At 39.9% G+C, this 16,985-nt stretch overlaps 1 protein-coding gene across 1 annotated transcript in view; it reads right to left on the bottom strand.

The window, feature by feature from the left end:
- Positions 1 to 3,506: 3,506 nt before the first annotated feature.
- CNGA1 (cyclic nucleotide gated channel subunit alpha 1) overlaps positions 3,507 to 16,985 on the bottom strand; it is a 72,580-nt gene continuing 59,101 nt past the window's right edge. The window contains 9 exon segments of the mRNA XM_047798635.1: positions 3,507 to 5,342; positions 6,520 to 6,626; positions 7,403 to 7,510; positions 9,296 to 9,409; positions 9,492 to 9,533; positions 13,527 to 13,591; positions 14,527 to 14,641; positions 16,199 to 16,274; positions 16,277 to 16,318. Of these exon segments, the coding sequence (XP_047654591.1) occupies positions 3,928 to 5,342; positions 6,520 to 6,626; positions 7,403 to 7,510; positions 9,296 to 9,409; positions 9,492 to 9,533; positions 13,527 to 13,591; positions 14,527 to 14,641; positions 16,199 to 16,274; positions 16,277 to 16,318 (2,084 nt within the window). The 3' untranslated portion in view covers positions 3,507 to 3,927.

Below are 16,985 nucleotides of genomic sequence, written 5' to 3' on the forward strand. Positions count from 1 at the left end.
AGTAACCTTTGGATGAACATTTAAATTGTTTACAATGTTTTTACCATTATAAACGTTCTTCAGCTTGTCTCACTGTTGAAGAATGTGGTCATTTGGGTAGTAACTGTCCATACCTAAGAATGAAATTGCTGGGTTTTAGGTCAACCCAACCTCAGGTTCTTACTGATATTGGCATATTGCTTTCCAACATAAAGGTAAAAAAATTCCCCCTCGCACTCAAAACTTCTGTTACTACATCCTCACCAATTTCAGTGTTGCCTGATCATCAATCGGTTTTGCATTGGTAAAAAGAGGAGGATAAAATAGGTGCCCCCTAGAGTCTTTGTGCATTTTCTATGTTCTCTGTTTCCTTTCCTTCAATTTCCCATCTAGAGATAAACTGGTCCAGTGAATAGTAAATGGTTTCATCTGAGTCTATAAGCCTGTTGTTTGGTGTTGTATTTTCTGAACTGTCTATAATCTAGGACATCTGGAAATACAATTTTAGTAGTTTTGAGGAAGAGTATCACCTAAACTGAAAATGTCCAAGCCAGGCGTATTTCTAACACTAAAAAAAGAAATTGATAGCCTTCAAACTTTTTAAAGCAATGGACTTTTTAAAATAAAAATGTAAACTGAATTTCTTTTTTTTTTTCTGTCTGTTTAGGGCTGCACCCACAGCATATGGAGGTTCCCAGGCTAGGGGTCCAATCGGAGCTCTAGCCCACAGCGTACACCAGAGCCACAGCAATGCGGGATCTGAGCCGCCTCTGCGACCTACACACAGCTCACGGCAACACCAGATCCTCAACTCACTGAATGAGGTTGGGGATCAAACCCATGTCCTCATGGATGCTAGTCGGGTTTATTAACGGTTGAGCCACAATGGGAACTCCTGAATTTCTTTTAATTACAGTATAGTTGACTTACTATGTTGTGCCAATTTCTGCTGTACAGCAAAGTCTCTCCTCCATATATATATGTGTGTGTGTGTGTACGTATATGTTTTTTTAAAAAATATTATTTTCCATCATGGTCTATCCCAGGAGATTGGTTATAGTTCCCCATGCTATGCAGTAGGATTTGTTGTCTATCCATTCTAAAAGTGATAGTTTCTACCTATAAACCCAATTTCAATATAAATGCCACTTATGCTTCCCCCCTTTTTGCTTACCTCTAATACATACCTTACACATTGGTAAAAGCTTTTTATAATGGGATTACTGCTAGTGCCTGGGAGAACATCCTAAAAATAAGAAATATTGACATGGTTCAATTTACCTTATTACTTTACCTATTAAGTTTGCATTTTATACTTTATTTGATCATGTTTTCATTTTAGACTGTGTATATTTTATACTAAAATCTCCTAGAAATATCCATGCTAAAAAAAATTGCTTATTATTACCACAGAGCTCTGATTTTACTGCCTATAATTTCTATGGAAAAAAAAATATATACAGCTTCAGGCTCTGAAGTTTATAATTTTAGGCCAACATTGCCTCCTAATGGTAAGAAGCTCAATCACATCATATGTCAAGTTAGAAAAGCTGGTTTTTTAAAAAAGTATATGCAAAACTTTGAAGTGTGCTCTCCTATGAGAACATTACATTATAATAGAGTTGGAGAGGGTGGAGGGTACTTATCAGACATGCTGACAAGACTAGGTCATGGAGTTTCTGCTCTCTCGCTGACCTGCCATCTGCCAGTCCCAGAATTCTCCCTCTCATCTCCTCTCAGATGCAGTTGTTAAAACATCTTCCAACTTCAGCCAGTTCTCACTCATTCTTGTATCAAGCCTGCCCTAGTCTTAATATGTTAAGACGCTAGTTCCACACAGCCATTTGGAGGTTGGAATTAGCCTGGAATATGGGTTTTCTCTGTTTTGCTAAATCCTGCTTTGGCATCAGCATGTTTACCATTGGTCTTATGAAAGCCGTATGTTCCCTATCTTAAAAAAAAGAAAAAATTCCCTCATGAAGCCAGATCCCAGTTGTGAACCTCTGCATTGCAATTTCAGTGTCTACAACTGGAGCCCCCATCACCACATGTCAGAGCCTCTACCTGGAAGAGTTGTGAAAAAGAAATTGGCTAAACCCTCCCTAGCCCAAGTTTTTGAACCAAGAAGGTGCTACTTTGATTTAAGCATCAAGAAGACCCACAGAGCTTTGGGTCAGAGGTCATCAAATCAGAACCCTTGGATACATCTCTAGCCCAAATCAGACTCAAAGTCCCCACCTACCTGGATGCAATGATGGGGCTTCTTCTCCTTTGGGAGCCAGCTCTGAGCAGGTGCATAACCCTCACTCATTCCTATCTTATCCAATCTTCCACATATGAATAGCCAGCAAGCCTTTGTACACTGCCTTAGTGGTTTTGTAGGGTTTTTTTTATATATATAATAGGCAAGAAGGAACACAGAGAAAAGAATAAAATGCAGATGAAGGAGAAGGAATAATATGAATAAGAAAGTAAAGAGAAGAAAAGAAGCACTTGTCTCAGGCAGAAACCATGTTATTTATTGCTGAAGATCTACCCACTCCAGGACTAGCCACTTCCTCTGTAGTGAAGAAATACATGCTAGTGGATACTAAAGAGATAAAGTGTAGATGGAAACATAAGGCTGGTTTAATAAATATTAACACATAGTTTAATGACTATTCTGTTGGTAGAGTAGGACAGATTCTACCATTGGTATGCACTGATTGAGGTCCACATAATTACCGGAAATGTCAAATTAACAAGAAGCCGTGTTAAGTCATATTTTTATACGCAGGGATAGAAGTCTCATGTCGGTTCTGATGATCTGCGTTAAGAATTTATTAAGTATCTGTGCTTAGCAGGAGAGAGTTCTATGATTAACAATGTCTTCCATGAGCACACATTTGTCATACGGTTCCCTTTAATTTTCTAAAACCATTCTCCCATCAGCTCCTTCTTGGTTCTCTAAGTACTTCTCAGGTTTCCTGTGGGTGTGAATTCCCTTGGGGTCTGCTAAAATTTAGATTCTGATACAGCAGGCCTGGGGGAGGGCCTGAGATTCTGAATTTCTATAAAGCTCCCGTAGTGCCCATCCCGGACCACAGAACTTTCGGGTGTTCTTTTCTAACATAACAATTTCCTTTGTCCACCACCTAGCAAGAGTATTACCTTTGTCCCTTTTTCTTATTACTCGCCTGTCATAGAGAGGGACGATATAGACCCTGATGCCAGGCCTCAATAATCAGAGAATTTTAACTTTTACTATAAAAGATTTCTACAACATTTTATGATTTTCAATGTCATTCATATATATGTACACATATATACATATTTATGAATGACATGACAAATCAGACGAAAGCATTATATATATATATATATATATATATATATATATATATATATATATATGATTTGTCATGCTTTTATCAGTAAGATAAAACCAGAATATCAACCATCCTGCCCAAGTCTTAAAATGACTACGGTCCTTAAAATGACCTGAAAGCTCTAAACGATCCTAGATTATCAAATAAATAATATCCACCATAGTTTTAGATTTTACTTTATTGCATTCTAATGTTTTTTCACGGTATCCTGAACGTGACGTATGTGGTAATTCCCAGTTGTTCCTCCACAATATAAATTGCCTGAACTTGGGGATACTTGTTCACTGTTATAAGAGTGTTGCATAAAAGGAGCACATGTGAAAAAAATTAGAAGATACAGCTACTGACAAGTTAGGTGGCTCATATCTTTGCTCATTGTCCATTGTGAAAAATTCTAAGTAGGGTGAGATTTTTAGATACAGTACCTCACAAGTGAGTGCATGGCCCTGAGCCCTGCACCAAAGCACATTTTCCTTATGGAAAAGTTCCCAGCTGATTCTTCCTCCTCTTCCAATTTACCGCTCCCTTCATCCCATCATCAAAAGGATCATGAGACATGTCCTTATGAAGAGCCCGCTTTTCAGTCCTGTGTTGAGTCTGTGGGCCCACTTTCAACTCCAGATCCTTCAATAGCTGAAAATTCTGGGTCAGTAAGTGGCTTTAGAAATTGCTCAACCTTTGTTAGTCTTTGCTTCAGTTTCTGCTGCATGGACTCATACTCAGCCAGGATCCGAGCAAACCTTGTTTGCAGAAGGTCTACTGACCCCTCCATTCGGGTGACCTTCTCTTCTAGATCTTTGGGGTCACTTCCAGCGTTTGCAATATTGATATCCAGCAGACCATCTTTCATCAAGATTTGCTTCCCTTTCTCTTCTAGCATACATTTAGCATCTGGGTACTCGGTTAGAGCTTCCATGAGGTCATCTTTCGAGAGACAGAACAGGTCTGAATAGCCAATACTTTTAATATTGGCTGTTCTTCGATTGCCAGCTTTACTGCCTTTAATGTTAAGGATGCTGATCTCACCAAAGTAGCTGCCATCACTCAATACCACAAACTGGGTGATTCCATCATCTGCCACCACAGCAAGTTTGCCTTCTTTGATAATGTACATCTCTCGTCCAATATCCCCTTTCTTGCAAATATAATCTCCAGGACTGTAGACCTGGGGCTGTAATTTCAAGACCAACTCCACCAAGAGACCAGCCTCACAGTCTGCAAAAATACGCACCTTTTTTAATGTGTCTAAGTGAACGTTAATGGCAATTTCTGCTCTCAGTTTATCAGGTAGATACTTCAAGACTTCTTTCTCATCTACTGTTTTTTTGTTGGTCCAGAGATAGTCAAACCATTTAATAACTCTCTTTTCCATCTCTTTGCTTACATTTCGAAAATGCATGTATTGCTTGATCGCATCGATTCTTGCTTGGAATTCTGCTCTGGCTGCATTCATGTTGGAAATCATAGACCCAATGTTACCGACAATGGTAGCAAAAATTAACACTCCAATTAGGAAATCAGCCACCACAAAGACATACTCAGAATCCCTCACTGGAGGTGGTGTTTCACCAATGGTAGTCAGAGTCAGTGTAGACCAGTAAAGGCTGTATACATATTTTCTAGCCAAACGGCCAAATTCAGGATCGTTAACATCAGGGTAGACCCATGTATCATTTCCAAATCCAATAGCTTTGGAAATAGAGAAGTACACGCACGCATTCCAATGGATGATGATGATGATATACATGACGAGGTTAGAGATCCTGAAGATGTTTGGGTAGTTTGTCCTTGTCTCTGTTCTCTGGAAGAACTCAAACATTCGAGAGATCCTCAACAGTCTGTTTAATCTAATTTCTGGATAGTTCCACCCCAGCTTAAAATATAGCAGATCAGTTGGTATCACGGATAGGACATCCAATTTAAATTGCAAGTTTGATTTATATTTATCTATGAGTTTAAGCTCTTCCCTCACCAGCAGTCCTTGTTCTAGGTAACCTAAAATAGAAAAAAAATTAATTTTTATTCCTTTTTATGCCAACAATGGCATATGTTCCTAAATTAACTCTCAAAAAAACCTCACTGAGTTTGAAACAAGATATATATCTATGTATCTTGTCTGTACAAGGTTTATATACAAATCTTTGTAGATTCAGCATCTCATCCAGGTAAAAGTCATTCCTTTTATAAACTTGGAAAGTGTTCTGGACACCCTAGCACTGTGCCTGATTCCGAATGCTACCCTCTTGTCAGAATCCCAGTCCCACCCTTGAAGCTTGGGTACTTCCTTGCTGTCTGACGATTGTGTGTATTCTTGCCTTGCTCCTTCAGTGTAAAGCATCTATACATCAAGGCAGGATTTTCATCTCTCCTTCTTGCCCCCCAGGCTTCCTTAGACATCTAGGATCTTCCCTTCTCCTAAGCGGCTACCATGGGCCTTGTGTATTAAACCCAGAGTTTTAGCACTGTGATATATTTCACTAGGGAAAGAATTTCTTTCTCTTTTGATACTGATTACCAGAGCTGAGCATAGAAGAGAACTGAAGCACTGCTTCAGTGCACTGACATTAAAGAATCTTCTTATTTTACATAGTGAAACTTCAAAGCCATACTCTGCAAACACTGGTTACCTGTGCATGTGGAGAGTAGTATAGAAACAATGAGTTTATACCTAGTGAACAAGAATATTTAAGTAGGAAGCTATTAGATCCTGCCCAGATGCTTGGTCCATAATGCCTCATCATGGACCACAAAGATGAATTAAGTTGAATCTCTTATACAATTTCTAGTACAACTTTGCTGGGTACAATGATAGTCCCGCCATGCCTCTTCAAGGTAACTCCATTAGGCAGCAATTACACTTTCCCTACAGAGCTGGCAGAATAATTCTCTTCTCTCTCATGTCACTCCCCTGGCGCAAACCCACTGAAGAGGATAATGGAGGAAAGCCATCAATCCACATTGAGAAGGCTGCCTAGTAACATCCTCCTTCTGAATCAGTCAGAGTGGCCTAAGCCTGTAGATGGGTATGTGATACTCTTGCTTTCCATGGTGTCTTTTCCTCAGAAACAAATTTAAAAAAATTTTTGGGCAAATAATTGAATTAGGGAATTTCAAATCACATAGCGAGATAAAAGCATGAAATGACAAAATAGCCAAAACTGAACATCGTTACCTGTCCTTGTTCGTACAAACATATCGAGAAGATAGACTATATCTGATAAGTAATCAAAAATGAGCCAGTATTCTATGTAATCAGACTGAAGTTCATCAAAACATGCTCTGTAAAAGAAAAACTTGTATAAATAAAAGGAAATGGACCAATTGAAGTCAATGTCCCCTTTGTATAATTTTTATGATGATGAGACGTGTAACACACTAAGGCTGGGAGGGGTCTTTAGAATCCATTTAGTCAACCATGACTTTCCCGAATCTTTTCCTGAATCTGAGGGTTGGATTTAGTTTTCTCACACTTCTGAACTTCAACATTCTTTCCATTATACTAGTCAGTTTTGTGGAAAACATCAAATGAGAATAAAAGGCTTCAAGCTAACATCAAAATATTTGGGGTAAGATACATTGATAACCAGGTTCCCATTGAATATTTGCACCCAGAATGTCTCAGGAAATCACCCTTGGCCCTGGACAACTGAGGTATCTTACTGTCTTAAAAAACAGGGAACCATAGCTATCACTTGGCAGATGTGCCTTGCCCTGTAAAACCTAGATCCTTGACCTTTTTCTACTCTTTGCGAAAGTTTTTCTCTTGTAGCCCAAAGAAAATAAAGAGTTTTCTCCCATGTCTCTAATTAAATGATTGAGTAATCAAAAGTGTAAGCATATTTCTACACCTCCCACCTGGGTACTGGATTTCCAAGGATATTGGGAACAAAAGCACCTACTCCTGATCTTAGGAAAACACACTGAGTATGGGATGTAGCCTCTCTTTAGAACCTGTGGTGGAGAAAGGAGGCATGTCCTGAAGAGCTCTAGGCCACACTGTTAAGTCAGTCAACCTGGACACTAGAAGATTGAGATTCACAAAAATATACAGACACCTAGCGATAATCATGGTCCAGTTGTACATAACAGGTAAGGTGATGCAAAACAGCCAGTTGTAATAGGTGTTTCCTGAGGGATCAATAACCACGACTTCCTTCTTCTCCCTATAGCGGCAATAGAAATAAAGGGAAGGTTACCAAGAAACAAGAGTGTCTTTATATCCTATTTTTATATCAGATATGGTTATATCCATCACCCACAATTAATGAAATAGAAATAAGCTGGAGAAGCTCACTTTACAGTGGGAAGATTAGCTTGGCATAAGTGCCTTAGTCAGAAGAAAACTGGTTGGTGAGGGATGGATGGATAGTTAAGTTACCAGTCTTACATTAAACCATGCTTTAGACTTTTATTAAAGTGCTGTTATACTGTGATGCTGCAGATACTTCTATCACTCTAGCTACCAGGGGAGAATAATGGCACAGATCATGCCAAATGCTAGATGTGCCACAGGTGCATTTGGCAGGTTGTGGGTGATAGAAGAGTGGTGGTTTTGCCATGCCCACTACCAAGTAACAAAACACTCGGGGACCACACTGTGAGGGGAACCCACGGTTTCTTTCTCATCTATGTGGAGAGAACAACATAACACAATCTAATAAAAAGTACTTGTTCTTAACTGTGTATGAAGAATTGGGAGGCAATAGAGAGCAAGAGGAAGGAAGGAAGGAGGGAAGGGAGGGAGAGAGGAACAAAGAAACTATATGACACTTTTTAAAACTTTCTGATATCAAGCCTACATTTTTAAGGATCTTTCCTTTTATACAAGGTCAACAAATTTCTAACAAGCACACCTAATTAAACCATTGTCTGGTAAGAGTTATCTTTGAGTAAGTTTAGAGAACAATTTTTTCTTTAATAAAAAGGAACAAGATAACTTTGAAAGTTTCACTCAGCCTCATCCTTGTGAAATTCTAACTCTTAAATGTTTACTTTAAAAAGGATCTTTCATATAGCTGGTGTTTGGGCAGTTCTTATACTGCTCTCAAAATTATGTCTGGCTTTTGCAATGAGATTTATTTTATTTTATTTTATTTTATTTTATTAACTTCCTGGCATATGGAAGTTCCCAGCCTGAGGGTTGAATTGGAGCTGCAGCTGTTGGCCTACACCACAGCCACAGCAATGCCAAATCCAAGCCATGTCTGTGAACTACACCACAGCTCACAGCAACGCTGGATTGCTGACCCACTGAGCCCATGTAACAAACCCTGCTGAGCCATGACAGGAAGTCTGCAATGAGACTAATTTAGAATATTTGCCACACAGAATTTATGACTCAAAAGCTTAATGAAACTATTAAATTTTTAATTCAATTTTTCTTTTAAAATTTTTTTTTTCTTTTTTTTGGGGGGGGGGAAACCACAGCCATGGCACATGGAAGTTCCTGGACTAAGGGTTGAATTGGAGCTGCAGCTGCCAGCTTACACCACACCACGGCAATGCCAGATCTTTAACCCACTAAGCAAGGCCAGGGATTGAGCCGTATCCTTATGGACATTATGTCATGTTGGGTTCTTAATCCAATGAGCCACAACAAGAACTCCAGCAACAGGAACCCCTTTCATTTCAATTTCAAAAATTGATGGTAAAATCCTAGGAACCAAATTTTCCTTGGATCCTAAGTATGTCCCAATGATAAGTTTAGCTTCACCAGTGCTTTAGGAGGGAAATTAACCATAACATTGAAAATTCTTGATAAGAAAACAAGACTAAGGTTACCATTGCTAATTTTAAAGAAATTAAGGAAAAAATTAAATTTACATTTGATGACAATTTATTTAGTCTCTACACAGGCCTCTTTACTAAAAACTTGCCAGAAATTATCCCTGCATCCAAAACCTATCACAAATTTATTCTTAATTTCAATGCCAGTAAAAAAAACTTACTCCTCTTTCTTATCTTTGCCTTTCTCCTCTTCTTTCTTTTTCTTGTCTTTGTCCTTTTCTTTCTTCTTTTTCTTTTCTGGGTCCTTTTTATTTTCAGTTTTATCATCTAGCTTGCTGGAAAAGTGAGAGATGTAGTTGGCAAAATACAAAAATGTTAGGGGCAGAAAAAAGTGGGATCATTTACGCAAAGTCTTACCTCTTCTTTTCTTTTTTCTTTTTCTTCTTTTCTTTTGGTTCTCTACAGAAACAAAAAATAGCTCTGTTACATAATCAAATTCCACTCTGACTTCCATTCTTATTTACTTTCCTCTCCATGGGGCAAGAATTCTGGGCTTTGCATTCAAAAACCTGCCCCTGTGCTCAGAGACCAGAAATCTGGTCTCCTGGTAGAGATTCTACAAAAAATGGACATGCCCCCAAATAATACAACAAATGAACAAATATTTCTTGGAATTAGTGCATGTGGAAAACTGGAGAAAATGGAGGTGGATACAGGCATAAATGCAAAGAGGAAAATTTAAGAAATAACAGAGGACAACAGTGCACTTTCAAAGTCTTGATATATACCCCAAAAAAGGTTATTTAAAATATAAGCTTCTTAACATCATTTACATTTATGTCTGAATAAGCGCTTTGAGAATTTTAAGAAAATGCCATCAATTTTCTCAAGAGGGGTAATCCTGCTAAAGCAGTTTTATGAACAGTCAAAAAGCTCTGTGGCAACATAGTTCAAATCCCAATTCTTAGAATCATTCGCTGGAGTTGAGATCACCTTCTCCTATATACACTTTCTTCTTGAGTGTAGATTATGTGACTAGAGGCCTCTTTCTGCAGTTGCCTTTCTCTATTAGCAGAAGGATGGATTCTGGTGTCAAACAGACCTAAGGTCATTGTACTCTGCCATTGTTGGCTCAGATGTCTTGGGGAAAATGTGTTTTTCAGGCATAAATGAACGGGCATCTCTTTACCTCTGGGATAGTCAGAGAAGGCTGTTTAAGGGAAATAGGTCTAAACCTAGGCCTTGAAGTATGGGTAAGAGTTGGAGAGGTTGAGAAAAGAAAGGATGATAGAGGGAGGGAAATCTTCAGGTGCAACTATACAAATGAACTTAGTCTGGTAGGAATAGCGCAGCAGGAGAAACAGAAGATAAAATGGACAAGGAGATGGCACCTAAGCTTGGCACTGAAGCTGGTCATGTACAAACAGGAATAGAAGATAAAGTTGGATAATGTGGAATTTATTGCCATGAAAGTGCATTCCTATGATACAGGACCTAATGCTGTAGCATAGACCCTGGGAGATGGTGCTGACACACTTCTTGGATGATGCTTAGAAGCTCAGAGAAGCTGATGGCTTACACTAAGTGAAATAGAAATTACAAAATGCATGGCAGATGGTAGAGGAAGGTATTGGAAAGATTCAGAGAAGTCGTAGGCTGAAATGATATGCTAAGTAAGGAAAATAGCTCCTCTAACTGATTATGGCCCAGAAGAGGGCTCAGAGGCTACAAAAACGATAGGCAATGTGCTGGTGAGGGGGGCACCCCCACTGCTGAGAAGCTCAGTGGTGCTGTTCTCTGTAGACCAGGACTAAGATTGAGAGATGCTGAATTAGATTCCCTGAGAGCAACAGGGATGACAGGACCTAGAAAATACAGAGACCAATGGCAGTGCTTACCTGTCAGAAGAGAAAAGGATCAGATAATTTTTGTTTTGATTTGGTTTGGTTTTTGTTTGTTTGGTTGGTTGGTTGTTTTTTGGGGGGGTTTTTTTTTTTGGCTGCCCTGCGGCATATGGAGTTCCCAGGCCAGGGATCAGATCAGAGCCGAAGTTGCAACTTAAGCCACACCTGCTGCAATGTTGGATCCTTAACCCACTGCACTGGGCTGAGGATCGAACCTGTGTCCCAGGGCTCCCAAGACACCGTGGATTCAGTTTCCACAGCAGGAACTCCTAGATCTGATAACTGTAATGAACAGAAAGGTGAGCATGGAAGCCAGGGTCTTAACTCATAGAAAGCTATGGAAGAGATTAATAAAACAATGCATTCTTAGATGGATGGACATCCTGCTGGCATGTTAGGGTACTGTTTAAGCATATATAAGAAAAAAAAATCAGGAATGGATGATCAGGAGGTTGAGGGCAACTTACCCAATAAAAAGTCATAACCCCTTGAATGGTTTCTAAATGTGAGGTAGTCCTTAGAAATGAAAACACTGACTGGAGGAGAAGCCAAGCCCCCATGAAGAAGGACTCTGCAAAGCCATAGCAAGTATATTCAATAATGATTTCCCAGGCTTTCTTCCAAAAAAAACCCAATGGTCATTTACTTACGCAAATGAGGAGGTAAAAAAAGAAAGAGTCCCTAGATACGTTCAAGACCATTTGCGACAGGACCCAAGTTACTATTGAGACCCAGGGACTAAAGCATCATCATAACCCACTCCCTTAAAATGAGAGACATATGATGGTTTGGTAGCTTCCACTGGGTCTAAGAACGCCCCCTTGTGGTCATTTCTCCACTTCATCAATGTAAACATGGAATGCATCTATTTGGTCATTGGCAGAACCCTCTTCTCCACTAGTTCCTAGAGGTGTGAGAACTACCTAGTGGAACAGAAAATGGCTGCTTGACTGTGAGCTGAATTCTGCCAGAACTAACAAGTCAAAAGGTTGTAAAGCATCTCTCATATAAGAATTGCTATATTTGGGATTGAGCAGGTGGCTTGGCATCCTCTCCCCATGTCATCTATTGCTGTTGCATCGAAGCTATTCCTCACCCTCCCTGTGGCCATATACGAGGTTTGTAGGAGCAGCTGATAGCATGATTTGTGGATGAGTCAACTTGGCATCTGAGTGCAAGCCAAAATGAGCTATTGTCTACAATACAGCCCTACTTAGAGGTGGCCTTAAAAGATAGTGAGGTTAATCTTACTGATGGCATAGTTTCAAGCAATGCACAGTTATCCACCCTGTATGGAAAAAGAAATGTCCCAACTTAGGAATATGTAAGAATTCATGGGCAGTCACAATGCCTTGGCTAGTTGGTCAGGGACCAGATGAAAAAATATTGAAAGATCAAGAAAAATAGTTTTGGAAAATAGGCAGACTGAATGGATTGACAGACATGACCACAAGGTTTTAAAATCTTTGTATCCCATGTTGCTGCCCATCAAATAGCATATGCCACGGAGAAGAAAAAAATAACCAAGTATACAGAACGACTCAACGAGCTGACAAAACCAGCCTCCCCAAAGCTGGATGTGAATGGAGCACTATAATGGCAGAGATGGAAGTTATCCAGAAGTTCAACTTCTCCCGCTGCCAGATCCTATTCCCGTAATTTCCTTCTAGGTATCGTTTCTGAGAGTACTCCCAGTAAACCTCTGTAATACAAACCTCCAACTCAGAGACCATCTCCTGGGGAACTTAATCTAAGACACACTGGTTCAAAAAGGGAAGAATTAATTATGTTTATTTTTTTCAGCGACCCTAATCCTAACCACACAGAGAAGCATTGCCCGCATGCAGTTTTTCTACTCATATTCAAACACATACACACATAATTCTTTTTTTTTTTTTTTTTGGTCTTTTTAGGGCCGCACCCATGGCATATGGAGGTTCCCAGGCTAGGGGTCTAATCGGAGCTGTAGCCACTGGCCTACACCAGAGCCACAGCAACTTGGGATCTGAGCCGTGTCTGCGACCTACACCACAGCTTACGGCAACGCTGGATCCTTAACCCACTGAGCGAGGCCAGGGCTCAAACCTGCAACCTCATGGTTCCTAGTCAGATTCGTTAACCACTGCACCACGACGGGAACTCCCACACATAATACTTTCAACACGGGTAGCCACATTTTTCAAAAGGAAATAACCAAATGACAAAATAATAAATATCTTTGTCATTGTGGTAGATACAGTTTGCCTAATAAATATGTGCAGTATAACAGATTCAGATGCATTTCTACCACCCCTTTTTTCTTTCTTTCTTTCTTGCCTGTCCCAAGGCATATGGATTTTCCAGGCCAGGAATCCAATCCAACCTGATCCTCAGCAGTGCTGGATCCTTAACCCAATGTGCCAGGCCAGGGATTGAACCTGTGTCCCTGCCACTGCAGAGACACTATCAATCCTGTTGTGCCACAGCTGGAACTCCTATTTCTACTTTTTTTAAAAAAAACTTGTTTTCTTCAAAAACAAAGGTTTGGTTCTATTGTGAATGTACTTACTGCTCCTTATTGCTGCTGTTGTTAACATTGAAAAGTGCAATGGCTCCAGGCAAGTACTGCTCCCTAGAAAATGAAAGAGTACAGTGAAATCATAACCGTCACCCTGTGTGTAATGTCCACGGTAAGTGAACAGTCTTCACACATCCTTTTCAGCTTCTACCCATGACCAACTAGTGCCTAGACAAGTTTTTGAAAATATAGACCCTCCACCAAGCACGAGTTGCTGAATGAACCGAAGTGATTCGTAAATGCCTATGCATCAATATTTACAATGCATCCCATTACCATCCTCCATGCCCTGAGGGAGCCAAGCTGGGTGCTGCTGACTCCCAGAAAGAGATCTAAGGCTTCAGTTGTCAGGGAAGATAGGAAGGGAAGACAAGACAAATGAAAAGAGTATGAAAGCTGAAAGTGGTCAGTGGGAAAGAAACAGGATGGGGGGAAAAATGGGGAGAAAACCAAAGAAAAAGTCAATATGTGTGACAGGGTAGACACTCGTCATCCACACCAACCCCACACTCCCGCCACATCCTCAGAGTTGTGCTTGAAGTTTCCATGAGTGCATTTTTTTTTTTCCTACTAAGGATTTTGTTCACTTTTCTCTTCTAGCTACACACTCTAGGGCTCTGCTTCCCTGAAAGCAGAGTCAAATGGGACAGGGCATTTTAGAGAATGATAGCTAACCCCCTCTCCTATAAAACTGCTTGGAAGAAAGATCAGAGAGGAAGAAATCAGAGAGGACTAAAAGCATGAGGTTTCTCAAGGGATGGGCTCAGGGAAAAGGACGAGCAAGTGTGTTTACAACTTGGAGCCCCAATGGTAGTTTCCCACGAGAAGAAAAGGCTAAGGGACAGACGTAGCGATTTACTCCCGAGAGCTGCAGAGTGGCTGAGGAGCAGGAGCGTTTGCCAAGCCCACGGAGTGAAGGGGTAGAACAACTTTCTTTCGTCTAAATAATAGTTTAAAAACAGACGTGGAGGGGTAGATCATATGGCTCACCTCTGTGAGGTTGTCCCTTTCCATATGTATTACTCCTAAAGGAATCCCTTCCATGGGGGTTTTCACTCTCTGATTCTTCAAACATAGAGGCACTATCATCGTCATCAGAAAAGGAGCTAAGGGTCCAATAAGAGACAGAGAGGAATTAGCTCAATGTTTAAACCGTTGTAGGGGGAAAAACATTTCACATTGGAGGGACTTTTGACTCATCTCTTCTCCTTCCCTCTCAACGAATACAGACCACAACCCTTAGTAACAGTAAAATGAGGGAGTTCCCACTGTGGCTCAGTGGAAACGAATCCAATGAGTATCCATGAGGATTTGGGTCTGACCCCTAGTCTTGCTTAGTGGGTTGGAGATCCTGCGTTGCCGTGGGCTGCGGTGTAGGTCACGGATGTGGCTCAGATCCCGATTTGCTTTGGCTATGGTGTAGGCTGGTAGCTGCAGCTCCTATTTGACCCCCTAGCTTGGGAACTTCCATATGCCGTGGGTACGGCCCTAAAAAGCCAAAAAAAAAAAAAAGAGTGAAATGAGAACTGTGCAGAATATGAAATTAGACAGAGCATATACACGATTCAGTAAAACACATGTAATTAAGAAACTACTTTCTAGGGAGTTCTTGTTGCGGCTTAGCGGTTAACGAACCCAACTAGTATCCATGAGAATGCGAGTTTGATCCCTGGCCTTGCTCAGCGGATTGATGATCTGGCATTGCTGTGGCTGTGGTGTAGGCCGGCAGTTACAGCTCTGATTCAACCCCTGGCCTGGGAACCTATACCAAGAGTGAGGCCCTAAAAGACCAAAAAAAAAAAAAAAAAGAAGAAGAAGAAGAAACTACTTTCTAGGTCTTTCATATTTGTATTGTTGATGTATTCATTAATATCAATATTTATCAAATAGAGAGTATGATATGATATCTGTACTTTAGATCATATTATACAGTTTTCAGAACTAACTTGTTATAACCATTTCCTTCCACTAAAAATAATCAACCACATTTATACAAGTTCTGCTCATTAATTGGGTAGCCACTTTATTACTTTAAATATACCTTTAAAATGTGTTAGCGTTTCACAGTCATTTTTTCCCATTTCTCTATGGCAGTGTTATCTTCATAGATGTGAAATGTTCCATGAAGAAAGTCTTGCCAGCGACTAAGGAAATATTTGGCATAGATGCTTCTAAAGAATGACCACAATAATATCTATGTTCATTTGTTAAAGTTTTGCTGTTTCAAAGTATAAATAAATTCATAAAATTAAATTACAAATTCAAGGTTTCAAATTGAAAGCTAAACTAAAATTAAGCCTAGTCAATTTAAGAACTGCAGCTGGTATTAAAAATACTTAGAATAAAAACACTTAGGAAAATGGGAGTTCCCATCATGGCGCAGTGCTTAACGAACCCAACTAGGAACCATGAGGTTGCAGGTTCGGTCCCTGGCCTCGCTCAGTGCGTTACGGATCCGGGCTTGCCGTGAGCTGTGGTGTAGGTCACAGACACTGCTCGGATCTGGTGTTGCTGTGGCTCTGGTGTAGGCTGGTGGCTACAGCTCCAATTAGACCCCTAGCCTGGGAACCTCCACATGCTGTGGGTGCAGCCCTAGAAAAGGCAAAAAGCAAAAAAAAAAGAAAGAAAGAAAGAAAGAAACTTAGAAAAATGCAGGCATTTACCTGCATGCTCCATTTTCCATCCTTCTTATTTCCTTTTCAATATCTGGTACGATTACATTGGGAATGTTTACAAAGAACGCCGGGTGTTAATAATACTTTTCTTCATGTTTAATTTAATATCTAAGGAGAAAAAAAGGCTTGTTAGTAAGAAGACTTCTTATATATTTACACATGTAATCAAAAGTTTCAAAAGAGTTCCCCTGTGGTGCAGCAGGTTAAGGACATGGTGTTGTCACTGCAGCAGCTTGGGTTGCTGCTATGGCGAAGGTTCAGTCCCTGGCAAGGGAACTTCCATGTGCTACAGCTGAAAAAAAATTTTTTTTCCACTCTGTCATTCTTCTAAGGCTGTATTAACAATCTTACTTTCAGTGAGAGATAGAAATGACTTTTTAATAGAATACAATAGTGGTCTAAGCCCTTAATTACTAGTAGCTGGGTTTCTACGTATTTTTAAAAATTCAAGAATGTACCAGAGGTATAGACTTCTTTTTTTTTTTTAACTTTGGATTTACCCCCAGCTTTGAAGTATTTAGTTAATGTAGATGCAGAACAAAACTATAGAGACTTAGTATACAAACTGACAAGTAACGAAAAAAAGCAGTAAAATAAAATACCAAATGAGTGTAAGCAAGCTTTGAATTTCTACAGGCATACAGGGGAAAAAAAATGGGTCTTGAATGGTATTCAAACTCTGGAGTAAATGAAGATGCAACCTATCCACATTTCAGCAAGTCCTCTAGGTTATTCTGACAGGTATAAAGTTCAGCTTCCCGTGCACACAGTTCGG

Source organism: Phacochoerus africanus, chromosome 10 (assembly GCF_016906955.1).
Source record: "Phacochoerus africanus isolate WHEZ1 chromosome 10, ROS_Pafr_v1, whole genome shotgun sequence".
In the NCBI taxonomy this organism is placed as follows: domain Eukaryota; kingdom Metazoa; phylum Chordata; class Mammalia; order Artiodactyla; family Suidae; genus Phacochoerus; species Phacochoerus africanus.